The sequence below is a fragment of the Betta splendens genome, chromosome 13 (assembly GCF_900634795.4).
Source record: "Betta splendens chromosome 13, fBetSpl5.4, whole genome shotgun sequence".
Lineage (NCBI taxonomy): Eukaryota > Metazoa > Chordata > Actinopteri > Anabantiformes > Osphronemidae > Betta > Betta splendens.
Genome location: NC_040893.2, coordinates 9,603,260 through 9,617,517, shown reverse-complemented (window position 1 = coordinate 9,617,517; position 14,258 = coordinate 9,603,260). Strand labels below are relative to the sequence as shown.

The following is a 14,258-nucleotide window of genomic DNA, read 5'->3' as shown; positions in this document are numbered from 1 at the left end:
TATAAAACAACACTTTACACCAAGGAAAACAGAGGAACTGAAAGAGTGGAGAGATCAGCACTAAGGTAGTGACTTAAATGTTGACAGCTATGACAAATATGTCTAGAGACTAAGATATTTTCCAACCAGTTTTCTTCTTTCTGCTGATCACTTTGTTCAGATGTGTTAGTTAACTGCTGATTGACTGAACACACTTGGTCAGGATGATCAGTATCAGCTGGAGTCTATGGGGTGCCGAAAGTAAAAGGAACACCTATAACTAATTTTCTCACATTTAACTAAATGACACAACATGTTTTCTTACATTTAGTTAAATGTTCAAAAGTCTAAATGTAAATGTTAAATGTAAATTTAACATTTACAACAGTCTCTAACACCACTACGATACAAAATGTAAAGATGCGTGAAAAGTTGCACCATAACAACAAACTGCTTCCTTTTTCTCAGGTGTTGATTCTTCTCTGTCTCCTTTAACAGGATGAAGATGATCTTCAGGATCCTGCTGCTCATCAGCTTCATCTCATGCGTCTCTGGTTCGTTCACATCTTCACTGTCCAGCACAGAATTAATGATTTTGTACCAAATCACAAACAGATAGAGATTCTGTGAAAATCCTCCTTCATTAAATGTTAGTGTCCCAATAAACTGTAGTCAAACATTCAATTTTTTTCTATGTAATTTATTTTTCTTACTGTAACGTGTATTAACGTAGGTTCATTAGTTACTATAGTAATGATAATACATACTGTAGTATAATAAAATTGTGGGCTGATATTCACTCATTCACATCTCATCTGGATTTAACAATACTGTTAACATTAAATAGAACTAAACCTCTATCAGCACTGAGCATAAATACTCACATGTTAAAGTTCTGTGTGTTTGCTCCACAGGATCATTAGTAGTGAATGTGACCCAGACCCACTATCAGGCAGAGCAGAACCACAGCATCACACTGGAGTGGACCTTCACACCCAAACCTGACGTGTCCATCACCTCAGTTTACATCTTCTGTCAGCTGGTGACTGATCTCAGAGCCTCAGTCCTGTTTCATCTCCATGAAGGTGTTGAGGTCTCAGAGTCTCAGGATCAACAGTTTTCAGGACGAGTCCAGTTTGACAGAGACAAGCTCAGAGAAGGACGGATCAGACTCCAAGTGTCCAGACTCAGGACTGATGACTCAGGACGCTATGACTGTACCATCAGAACATCAGATGGTTGGAACACGGACGTATGTCGACTCAACGTCACTGGTGAGTTGGTCCAATGTTACTGTTGATTTTCAGGATGATGTTTTAAAGACAGAGCTTCTAATAATGATTTAAATAATTCTAATCTATTATTATATCATATGTTGAAAACAGAAACATAGTGAATCTAATGATTCAAACTCAAGCTGGACATATTATAATTTCTAAACTGGAGAAGTGTAAAGTTTGACGTTTGTGGACTTGTTGAACACATTTGATAAATTACAGGGAAAGAAAAAACACAGTGATTATTTTTTCATGTTCTTGTACAGCAGCTGTTGATCACAAAGCTCAGACAACAGTGAGTCCAGAACCAGAGAACCAGGGGGGAATAGGCCTTTATGCTGCATTGGCGCTGGCAGCAGCAGCAGCTCTGCTGTTTGTCTGTGTTCTACTATTTTCTTTTTTCCATTGTTGTATCAGAACTAAATCTCAGGTGGAGAAAAATGTGGTTTGTTGTACATTGTTCATCAGAACTTGTGTTTATTATGGTAAACCTGTACGCAGAGTTTCCACCTCACCTCACTTGTTGTGGTCACCCACCACCACTGGCTGCAACATTTGCTCTTTAATCTGCCCAACAACTGTCCCACTTCAGTAATTGTGCAAGCACGCCCAACAGTTGAGGCATGGTGCACAGCAGACGCCAAGATTGTGGGTTAGATTCCTACCTGTAACGATATCTCGTTACAGGTTAAGACCTGATCTACAGCAGGACGGTTCTTGGTAATATTCGGCATGTTTTCACTGAAAAAACTCCAGCGACTTATCAGCACGCACGCACCGCCGCCTTAATGGCGTTTAGCTCGGTTTGTGTACGACTACAGCTGCTTATTTCGGTCTCAATCTGCCATAAACTTGTGAATATTATCCTCTACATGTCTTCCATTGGATGTAATGATGCCACGTCATTAAGATTTTGTGTCAAAAACCATAATAATCATCGTAATTCTCTTTTCAGCGATCGTCGATCGTGCCTGTTTAACTATATGACGTGAGGCTAAGACTCAGATCTACAACCCAATATTGCTGCAACATGTTTGTTCTTCAAATTTTGTGTCTGATTGAAACTGCACGAGTGACCACCGAGTTGTTTCACCACTTTTAACATCTGCATGAGACCAGTTCAACCAGTAAGATACTTTCATGTTGCCAACACGCGATTAGTCTTTTAATTAGAAGCTTAATTCTGCCTTATTTTAAATATGTTGAGTTCTGCTTGGTTCTATTTACATACTTAATAAACATCCATTTCCCCTGACCGCTGCCTGTTCCTGCCTAAGACCAGTAGAACCAGCAAGATGCTGGTTTTATGTTGCCTCAAAGTGATTGAAGGCAATATCTGTTTACTGAAGGTTTCATGCTGCCTCATTTTAAGTTCATGGAGCCCTGCTTGGTTATATTAACAGACTCAATAAACATCCAGTACTTCTTATCACTTTCTGGACCTGTTTGAGACCAGTTTCACCACTGGGATCTACCCATGCCTCGGCCCCCACCAGATCAGGTGACTGAGGGGTCTGTGGACAGGGCCAACCAACTTAATAACCTCTTTAACAGATTCCAGGTTGGGCCCATAAACCCCCCACTGCCCACAATAGGCCCCCTTCACATCACCCACAGGGATCATCCACTCCCAGCTCACACACAATCACAGCTGATCGGGTGAGAAAGGAGCTGAACAAGTATCAACCAACAGAGGCTGCAGGATCTGATATAATCAGCCCAAGGGTGCTGAAAGTCTGTGCTCCCAGCTTCGTGGTGTCCTCCAACACATTTTCAACCTGAGCCTGCAGCTGGAGACAGTTCCTCTTGGTTGGAAAAAGTCATGCTTTGTGCCAGTGAATCAGACGCCACGTCCCAGAGTCCTCAACGACTACCGACCCGTGGCTCTGACCTCTCACATCATGAAGGCTTCTGAGTAGTTATGGGCAGATGAATCTTTATGAAGCATTGAAGCCCTTCATCCAATAGGTTTACTCCAGCTCAAAGCTTCTTAAAGCTTCATTTGCTCTAGTAGGACATCTACTGGACGCAACAATATCAGTTGACATGAATTTGAAGTGTCAGCAAAATAAATAAGTATGCGAAACATACTCGACTGAGGTTGGACCAGGATCAGCTTCTCAAAAGTAGAATTGGCCAGTGAGCCGACTCCCTCTCGTCAGCCTGTACAGGGGCTGTAACGGCAGGTGTGCGGGCTGAGGCTCCGCTTTAAACTGCCGTTCTGTCGTAAACACCATTAATAAGGAGTCAAGTAGGTTTAAATAGAATATTTCTGAGGCGCCGGTGGAGGATTAGTTAGCTAACTATACTAGCTAGCCGAGGTTACGTCCAGGCTAAAAACAAAAGTTTCCAGATCACATGTGGGCGGGGTTTGCGCGCACTGTTGGAGGTGTTTGAGTTCGCGTCTCTGATCTGAGACCAGTGCTGTTTGAGGGTAGGGGTGGAGTCTACTTGCCCATTCATGAATATTCAGTTTACACTCGGCGAACATTTAACATTTAAATTCAACATTTAACATTTACATTTAACGTTTAACATTTAACATTTAACATTTAAATTCAGACCTTTGCACATTTAACTAACAAAAAGATCCCAAATGTGTTTTATGCTTTTTTTATGTACATATAGAAGTACAGCAAGGACAAGGAGGCAGGTTGAAGCAGATGATGCACTACACCACCAGAATCCACTGTTCTGTGTTGTTTCAAAGCACCGCAAGTTTGTTTAATTTTTCCGGCACAATCAAATAAACCCTGTGGAGCTTCATGAGGCTTCAGCTGCCATTAGTGATGGGACGTTCCGTATCAAGGCTATGAAGCGTGTGCCGAGTAGAGGAGGCGGCTGTATTCCAAAGCAGAAGAAATTATGTCAAAAAAAGATGTCGTCTAAGACCTGCCACAGTGGAGGAACTGACGTTTTTAAATTAAAAAAACAATGATGTGTCTCCTAAACCAGTGATCCCCAGTCCCCAGGCCGCGGACCGGTACCGGTCCGTGGGTCAATTGGTACCGGGCCGCGAAAGAAATCTCACATTATTCCCATTTTATTTATTGTGTGATTCTGAACAATGTTATTTTGGAAAATTACTGGAATCTCTTGGCTAAATCCGCCTAGGACTTGGTTTTGACACATGTTAAGACGCTTGTCTCGATCACGTGTCTTACGGGCTGCTCCGGTCGGTAACATGTAACACATTACCGCTAAATTAAAACCCCCAAGCTAGCACGTTTCTTCGTGCAGCGTAAAGGAGCCAGTGAGGCAGAAAAAGAGCCAACGACTACAAATAAAAAGAAAGCTGCATTTAACAGACAATCCCAGGAGTCCTACCTGAAACATGGACTTATTACAACTGGTTGTTCTAAGTCCGCTCTGCTTACTGTGCAGCGACTGGTTCTAACGAGGCAATCAAGCCCCTTGATTGCACAATCAAGGCCTTCAAGCGGCTTCATCACTTAGAGATCTTCTACTGGTTAGGCGATGTTACGAGGATGCTGCTAATAAAGCTGCACACATGGTGGATGGACGTTTATTATTATAAAAAAAAATACCAGTTTTCATTCCGATCGTAACATTTTATTTTGTTAGGGTTAGGGTTATGTTTCCGCTCCACCATAAAGACCGGTCCGTGAAAATATTGTGACATTTAACCGGTCCGTGGCGCAAAACAGGTTGGGGACCCCTGTCCTAGACCACAATCCATACCTCAACATTACAAAAGCACAATCATTGTAAATAATCTTATCCATTTTCATCATTTCTAAATAAAAAAGAATCCATAATGCCAGTGTGTGTATGTATATTTATATACACAATATAACATACAACATACATGGTTTTGCATACTTATTTTTTATTTATTTATTTATTTTGCTGACAGTTTAATTTAGTCTTTCTGCAAAATGCCACACGCTTCAAATAAATGCCAACTGATATTGTTGCGTCGAGTAGATGTCCTACTAGAGCAAATGAAGCTTCAAGAAGCTTTTAGCTGGAGTGAACTGGATGAAGGTCTTCAATCTGCCCATCACTAGCTGCCATCCCTAGACAAAACAACAAATGAACCCAAAACTCCACTTCCTCCAGAAAAAAAACTCTCTCTTTAACAAGTAAAGTTGGCGTACTATAGCTTCCAAGCTCCCGACCGTGTACACACCAGCAACCTGAAAACCGAAAGGCATGATTTAAGTACTCAATAAAACAGGTGGATATCATCAACTCAGAGCACAGGCAGGATGTGAACTCAGGAGATTACCCACACAAAAAACACAGGAGCGCCCCTAGCGGCGCGAAAGGCCAACTGCCACACCTGGAGCAGTGTAAAGTTAGATGTTTGTGGACTTGTTGAACACATCTGATAAATTACAGGGAGAGAAGACACACAGTGATTATTGTTTTCCATATTTTTTACAGCAGCTGTTGATCAGCACAAAGCTCAGACAAAACTGAGTATAGAACCAGAGAACCGGAGGAGAACAGTCCTTTATGCTGCATTGGTGCTGACAGCAGCAGCAGCAGCTCTGCTGTTTGTGTCTGTGTTCTACTGTTCCCTTTTTGTCCTATCAGAACTAAAGCTCAGGATGAGACAAATGCAGCGTCTGCTACGTGGGTTTAAACTAAAGAAGACAGTGACTTCACAAAGCAGACATTCTCTCTGTCTCTGAATCCTTTTACTTGATGATCCTGATGAAGCTGCTTCTGTGTTTGTTCAAGAAATTTAAATGTTGTGGTCACCAACCACCACTGCATCATTTTTGTTTATTCTGCCCAACAACCGTAAGTGTATGGGGTGCCAAATGTAATAGGAGCACCTACAACTAGGTTTCCTCGCATTTAACTAAATGACACAACATGTTTTCTCACATTTATTTAAATGTGCAAAAGTCTAAATGTAAATGTCAAATGTAAATGTGAAATGTTCGTAAATGTAAAACTCACGGCTGGTGTGAACAATTGAAAGTGAAACTTATTTTGATAATTAGTGAGACTTTTAAAGCAAAAAGTTCCCTTAAATATTTACCTGGTGCATTTATCTTGGTCAAAACGTGACATTATTATTATCATATTTTATGATTCCACAATCTTGGGGATTCCAACACGTAACAAGATATCGGTCCACAGAAAGTCATTGGACTCAGTCCAGTCCAGTCACTAACGGGAAGTCCTCCTACAGAAGGTGTGGTCATTGACTGCAGAACTGACCTACAGCGGGACGGTTCTTGGTAATATTCTGCATGTTTTGGCTTAAAAAACTAAGTTCATTAGCGTGATTTTAATGCCTTTAACTGACGCCTTAGCTTGTTTGGCTTCATGCTGTTTGCTGCCATTACTTTTAGACTTTCCTCGTAGTCACAGTGAAGCAGGCGCTACAGACGCTTCGACATGTTTTCGTGTCTTTCGGGAAACGTGCGTTTGTCTCATTATTTCCGTCTCTCCGCCTTTCTTTTTGTTTATGTTAAATATGTTTCCGCGATTTGTTAACTAACTTCATATATCTTAAGTATGTGCCTTTAAGCAGCGCGCATTCCAGAGCGACAGCCAACGCCCCTCCCTCCCTCTGACGTTGAGACCTCACGTGACTCATCGACCCAGCAAACGAGCAGGAGGACACAGAGGAAGCAGGAGGATGGAAGCAAGAAAGAGTAGCAGCGTGTGGTTATATTTTAACACTGGATCGGCCCACAGTCTCTAACACCACTACAATACAAAATGTAAAGAGATGTAAAAAGTTAGATCCAAACAACAAACTGCTTCCTTTTTCTCAGGTGTTGATTCTTCTCTGTCTCCTTTAACAGGAGGAAGATGATCTTCAGGATCCTGCTGCTCATCAGCTTCATCTCATGCGTCTCTGGTTCGTTCACATCTTCACTGTCCAGCACAGAATAAATGTTTTTGTACCAAATCACAAACAGATGGAGATTCTGTGAAAATCCTTCTTCATTAAATGTTAGTGTCCCAATAAACTGAAGAAGTCAAACACAAAACACAACTATTTATTTCTAAGTAATTTGTTTTTCTTACTGTAACGTGTAATAATGTAGGTTCTTTAGTTACTATAATAATGGTAATAATTTAGTATAATAACGTTATGGGCTGATATTCACTCATTCACATCTCATCTGGATTTAACAGTACAGTTAACATTAAATAGAACTAAACCTCTGTCAGCACTGAGCATAAACACTCACATGTTAAAGTTCTGTGTGTTTGCTCCACAGGATCATTAGTAGTGAATGTGGCCCAGACCCACTATCAGGCAGAGCAGAACCACAGCATCACACTGGAGTGGACCTTCACACCCAAACCTGACGTGTCCATCACCTCAGTTTACATCATCTGTCGGCTGGTGACTGATCTCAGAGCCTCAGTCCTGTTTCATCTCCATGAAGGTGTTGAGGTCTCAGAGTCTCAGGATCAACAGTTTTCAGGACGAGTCCAGTTTGACAGAGACGAGCTCAGAGAAGGACGCCTCAGACTCCAAGTGTCCAGACTCAGGACTGATGACTCAGGACGCTATGACTGTAACATCAGAACATCAGATGGTTGGAACATGGACGTATGTCGACTCAACGTCACTGGTGAGTTGGTCCAATGTTACTGTTGATTTTCAGGATGATGTTTTATAGGCTGAGCTTCAAGTAATGATTGAACTAGTTCTAATCTATTATTATATCATATGTTGAAAACCGAAACATAGTGAATTTAACGATTCAAACTGGACATATTGTAAGTTTTGACTGGAGCAGTGTAAAGATTGATGTTTGTGGTCTTGTTGAACACATTTGATAAATTAGAGGGAGAGAAGACACACAGTGATTAGTGTTTTTCATGTTCTTTTACAGCAGCTGTTGATCAGCACAAAGCTGAGACAACAGTGAGTCCAGAACCAGAGAACCGGGGAAGAACAGGCCTTTATGCTGCATTGGTGCTGACAGTAGCAGCAGCTCTGCTGTTTGTCTGTGTTCTACTGTTCCGTTTTTTCGTTGTCCTATCAGAACTAAACCTCAGGAAGACACATGCTTTTGTCTTTGATCAAGAAGTTTCATACACATAGAAAACCTGTGTCCTCAGGCCTAAGGCTGAGACGTGTCATACTTTTACTACATGTCAGGTTGAAACTCTTCTGTTGAGCCAGAGTTCAAAGACAAACCTGGGTTTGGATCCACCCTCAGTTCCTGCCACTCAAACTGTCAGGATCCTGTGCTGTGCCATCCTGTTTTTTTCACCCTGGACCACACCTTCCCCCTCACTATGCCACGCCTCAGCTCTGGACCATTCCCACTCCCTCTCCTTCCCTCTGTAGACACAGTAATCAGCTCAACTTGTCACACCTGCACTTCCCCTCTGGCTGCCTTCAAAGACCCCTGCAGCCCAGCACTCTGTTCACACTGCTCATGTCAGGTTGGTCGCCATGTCTGTGTTCTGTTCCCGCCAAGCCTTGGTTTATTGTTCATCTCATGTTTAGTCTTGTTGCTTCCGGACATGTATTAGCTCGTGTTCCAAGCCACGTATCATTCTTGCGTTCATGCCCTGTATTTATTAGCCTCACATTCATGCCATGGATTAGCTGTGTGTTTTTGTGTTCATGCCATGTATTATTGCCCTGTCCATGCCATGGCGCAAATGTTTTGTTAGTTTGCCATGCTGTTAGCCCTGTAAGTTACCATGTTGCTAGCTCGGTACGTATGCCATTTGCTGGCCCTGTAAGTTGCCATGTTATTAGCTGCTACAGTATGTATGCCATGTTATCAGCCCTGGAAGTTGCCATGTTGCTCCCTCGGTCTGTTCAGGCCCAGGTGGTCACGATTTAGTCACGTAAGGAGTTTTTCCTGAGTTCCACAAGTTAATTTTTGTTTTGTTGTATCATGTTTAGCCTCCTGGTCTATTTTGTTTAATTTAAGGAGTGTTTTGTGTTGAGCGTTAAAATAAACTGGTTATCATGAATTCTTGGTCCTCACGGCTCTCTGACTCGGCCCAGACTGACTATCAGAGCCTCGATCCATTTTGCGTGGCGGATCATGACACAAACCTTCCCTGCTGTGTTTCCATGTTGTCTAGTGTCTGTCAGTTTGAGTTAGTTAGTACAGTAACCTGTTCAGTAATTTAGCACTATCAATTATTTATACATAGTAAATAAAATCTTATTCATACAGAGTGTGTGGTTGGTTCTTAAAACTGAATGATGAGAAACTGATGCACTGAATCTAACACTTGCACACCACAGCCACATGGTGAAAATACAACATCATCACACAAGCTGATTTACAAATTCACACTCCGATTAACATGGAAGAAGTAAATGTGACTGTCTGGTGCCTCTGTTGCTTCTCTAGTTTTTATTTAATATTCTGTGTGATTGTGCTTCACAGCATCACCTTTAAAGCAGTCAAGCAGTGCTTCAGCAGCTCTAGTTGCATCTGGACTTTAACCCAAACTGTTCTTCACTCATTGCTGTGAAGAGCTCTACACAGAGGACTATACACCAAAAGAAACAGAGGAACTGAAAAACCTTAGAGCTCCACCTCCACCTGCAGCTTCATAGTCGTGACCACCACTAGTTTGTTCACCAGCAGTGGAAAAACAGAGGGACTGAAAAAAACTGATCATGACAGACACAAAGTTTACACACTGTTGGGGGACCTCATCTGTATAATCTGTTATTAACAGAATTATTATTAAGGTCCCACATGCTCAAACAAAGGAGGTACTGCGGCCTGCATGTAATGTCTTCATCCTGATAGTAGTGAGTGGAAACTAAGGGATTTCAAATCTGAGTGCCAAAACCGGGCGTCAGGCTGGGGACCCATACCTGTCTCCCCTGCTGAGACAAGCGACATTCCAATCCATTCTGATTGGATCACACAATGGGACGGGCGTGACCAAAAACACGGTTAGAAGAAGCTGCCGTGACCAAAGACTCGCCCCTTGTTCTTGTGGTGGAAATTTTCCATAAAGAAGCAGATGAGAGAGTTGTCCTTTTTTGTGATTTATTGAAATAATAAAGAAATGATATATGTTTGTCTTTTACACCCGGACTCTGGCTCCATCCTATCTGACTCCCCACCAGACCCAAGGCTGTTAAAGCGAATGCATCTTGTCTTGGAAGCTCGGTGTTCCTTCCTTTGGATAACAAGACATGATGATGCAGAAATGAGAAATCAAACATTTTCACTCACAGCGAGATAAAGTGGCACAAACAATTCCATTGCTGCAGAGAGACATTCCACCAGAGCCAGAGAAAGGGGTTAAAAGGCAGAAGCAACTTGAGGATCGTGGGCTCTTTGCATCACACCTTCGTGGTGTGTGCACTGATCTCCCCAGCTGGTTTTTGGTTTGTTGATGTGCACGATCAACATCCATGCTTTAGATTTGCTTTCCCCGTTATTTTTATTTTCTTTATTATTTCAATAAATCACACAAAAGGACAACTCTCTCATCTGCTTCTTTATGGAAAATTTCCACCACAATAGGTTTGCAATCAGACTTAAGACTCAATCAGACTAAAGCTTCCTATGCTTCCACAGAGCATCTGTGGAGTCTGTAGATGGTAACAGACTCTCCTTCTAGTTTACCAGCTTCAGTCAACGCAATCAACTCTGCAGCCTGAGCAGAGTAGTGTCTTAGCAAAGAGCCAGGCTTCAAGATGGCCTCTTGATAGTAATGTTCAGCATGTTGAGCAAGGTGGTGTATCTAAGCCATCGGGCTGTAGAAAGATGTGATGTTTTCTGTTCCAAAAGAATCAAAGACTCAAATTCAGCCGTCTAAAAAAGAAGCAACAACCAAAGGCCGAGAGAAGAACAAGAGTTTAATTCAGGAACACAGAGCACGACTTCAGAGTAGTGGCTCATCTGATTCTGATGAGGATGACGGCCCCTCGAACACATCACTGGTTACGGACACAAGGACAGACTGACAGACTGTTTATCTGGATGTTGTTGCTGCCACCTTGTGGTGTTCAACTGTCAGTTACATTACACAATTTCCTAATCACAAATATTAAACAACCATCCATCCATTATCCCATATGCGAGGGAGCCTATCCCAGCTGGCTATGGGCGAGAGGCAGGGTACACCCTGGACAGGTCCCCAGCCCATCGCAGGAAACAACCATTCACACACTCAAACAACGCACTCACACGTAAGGGCAATCGAGAGTAGTCAATCAACCTAATGCATGTTTTTGGACTCTGGGAGGAAGCCGGAGAGAACTGGGAGAACATGCAAACTCCACACAGAAAGGCACCCGGGCCACCTCCGGGAATCGAACCCAGGACCTTCTCACTGTGAGGCAACAGTGCTGCCCAGCCAATATTAAACATGCCCTTGCCCCCCCATGCCCCCCCATGACAAAATATGATTACAAATTGGAGACAACATAAAAACATATTCACATTTAAAGTAAGGACTACATGTGAATTAGCAGCTGTAGCTCACAGTCTGACCTTCATCCATGGTCTTCCTCCAGGTCATCTCCTGTTTCGGCCTCTCCGTGGTGTCGTGCCGCTACGTGGGCTTCGCCGTGGTGGCGCTGTTGGTGGAGATCAACTCGGTGTTCCTCCACCTCCGGCAGGTCATGCGCATGTCCAGCATGGCCGCGGGAACGCTGTACCGGGTGAACAGCATGACCAACCTGGGCACGTACGTGGTGTTCCGCATCAACACGCTGGCCTGGATGACGCGCTGGCTGGTGCTCAACAGGGACAAGGTGCCGCTGCTGGCCTACACGCTGGGCAGCGTGGGCATGGCCATCATGACCGCCATGAACATCGTGCTGTTTTATCGGCTGCTCGGGAGCGACTTTTTGAAGGGCAGCGCTCGGGAGGCAAGGAAGATGTAGGAGAGACCAGGACGATTCCACTCATGAACACACGCTCTGCTGGAGTTGGGATCCGATCTGAGACAGAGGCCTGTTTTTACTTTCTGTTCCATCCATAGATCAGGAATAGTCGTTGTGTTGAAGCTACGCTGGCTCTCAGTTGTAGCTTTGATGAATTGGCTTGTGTGTGTTCTACAGTCTTCCCTCAGTGCCAGTACTGTCTCCACAATGAGAGGCCTTGTAAGGCAGAGCCTCATGCCTTATTCTCCCCCAGGGACGATGAGCTGCACGTGTGTAACTCTTAGGTTTGTGTGAAACAAAAGCAAATACACAATATCTTTATATGTAATATGTGTATCCATCCACATCAGATCCTGACCCTGCATGTTTAGTTAAGACTTGTCCTCATCTTAAAATCACCTGCTACCTCAGAGCTTCTAACTGTTCTCTGCCTCTTTCCACCGTGACAGGCCTTGCTGTCAGTATTCAGCAGGTTGTTTTTCTTTACAGAAGGAAATTGAAAAGAAGAAAATCCAGCAAATACCAGTAATTAAAGAGAAACTGTGACATTAAACTGGTATTTATTTTTCTTTAATCTGAATATTTGGGTGATGACTGTTGTTTTTGCTCTGATTAATCTTGCACAGCTCAGTGACATGATGCTGTGCTTTACATCCAGCTACGTACCACAGACCTCTGACATCAGCGTCCATCAGCAGATGATGCTGTGTCTAAAACCTGCATCAACGCTTTTGTATTTGTAGCTGTTTCTGTAGCGTGAGGGTGACGATGTACAGACTAATGTTCAATTTGCCTTAAGTGGAATCCTCACAATCCTCAACGTCATCTGAGCAATTGCCTCAAAAACACCGAGCTCTTCACACGTCTTTAATTTGTGACCTCTCTGTAGATCTGCATCATCTTTTCTTGCAGATGCAGCGTCAGTACAGATGTGTTACACACACACACACACAGCTGCCTGTTCTTCTAATTCATCACTGTTGTATGGCATCACACTGCTGTGCTCTTCATGCATTGTGTGGTTGATCTGTAAAGTCATTGGTTCAATTGTGTATGTAATTTATTTGAACTGGAAAGAAACTGGACTGGAAACAACAATTGATGAATTTCCCTGTGGAAAAAACAGTTGATTAGTTGAAGTTGTTTTGTTGCTGAGATCATTATTGTTGGTTACATCACGTAGAATATTTTTGACCCAGTGTTTCAACATGTGATGTCATGAGTGTTTGAACATCTGACAAGTACTGGTGCAGTTCAGAGGAAACCTACAGTAAAACCCAAATCACAAAGTCTTTGTCAGAATTGAAGTAGATTCTGAACAGAACTGTTGTAGCTTATTCATTCTTCTTGATTTTTTTGTAATATATATTCACATTTTCCTCAAACTGTGTTTAGGTTGTAGTGAAGATATTTGATGGATACAGTATTTATGTGTTTCTAAAACACATGTGTTTATGGACATTGTGTTCAGGCCTGTGATGTTGATGGAAGTTTAAATCTATGAACTTGTGTTTATTATGTTGCTGTGTATGTTTATCAGGTAAACCTGTACAGTAGAGCTTCCACCTCATTTAAATGTTGTAATGACCTGTTCTGCTCTTTGCAGTTCAGCTCTGACCTATTCACTGCTCATTGTCCTCATGCCACAGTTGGACTAGTTTTACACAGGTAGTGAACATAAAGGAAATGAACTAATGTTAAAGCTGCAGGTGCAAACTGGTTCAAACAGCCTCATGTTCCTCATCAAACTCTGTAAATACAGTGACTGACTGCGTTGGTGAAATGAAACTCACTTTCTTGTATAATTTTTTATTTGATTTTTGTGTAGTGATTGTTAAATTATGAAACTCTTTTAATACTTATGTAACAGCTCTGATGACTTTAACCTTCAACAGCAGGACAAACCTGGAATATTGAATTAACCTGAACCCAACTTAGGTTCTGAAACCAGAACCATCAGCTCAGAGAATGTCAAATTGTCATTTGTCAGAATTTTGTCTATTATTAATTTATTGTTATTAATAAGCTTGTTTGTTGCAGTTTTGGTAGATTGCAAAAATAATCATTTTTATGTTGATATACTAATACTGGTTTAACGTGACAATAAAGAGGAATGAACTTTGTGTTTTGAGGTCACTGCTCTAATCGTGTGTCTGGCAGATGATGGG

At 42.3% G+C, this 14,258-nt stretch overlaps 2 protein-coding genes across 2 annotated transcripts; both read left to right on the top strand.

The window, feature by feature from the left end:
* Nucleotides 1–203: 203 nt before the first annotated feature.
* LOC114867658 (uncharacterized) lies at nt 204–9,403 on the top strand. The gene is made up of 6 exons (XM_055514142.1): nt 204–240; nt 894–1,253; nt 6,361–6,475; nt 7,049–7,104; nt 7,472–7,831; nt 8,096–9,403. The coding sequence occupies exons 1-6, from the start codon at nt 204–206 to the stop codon at nt 8,305–8,307; spliced, it is 1,140 nt and encodes a 379-aa protein (XP_055370117.1). The 3' UTR covers nt 8,308–9,403.
* Nucleotides 9,404–11,703: 2,300 nt separating this feature from the next.
* Nucleotides 11,704–12,090, top strand: LOC114868240 (TLC domain-containing protein 2-like). The gene has a single exon (XM_029171685.3). The coding sequence runs from the start codon at nt 11,704–11,706 to the stop codon at nt 12,088–12,090; it is 387 nt and encodes a 128-aa protein (XP_029027518.2).
* Nucleotides 12,091–14,258: the final 2,168 nt, after the last annotated feature.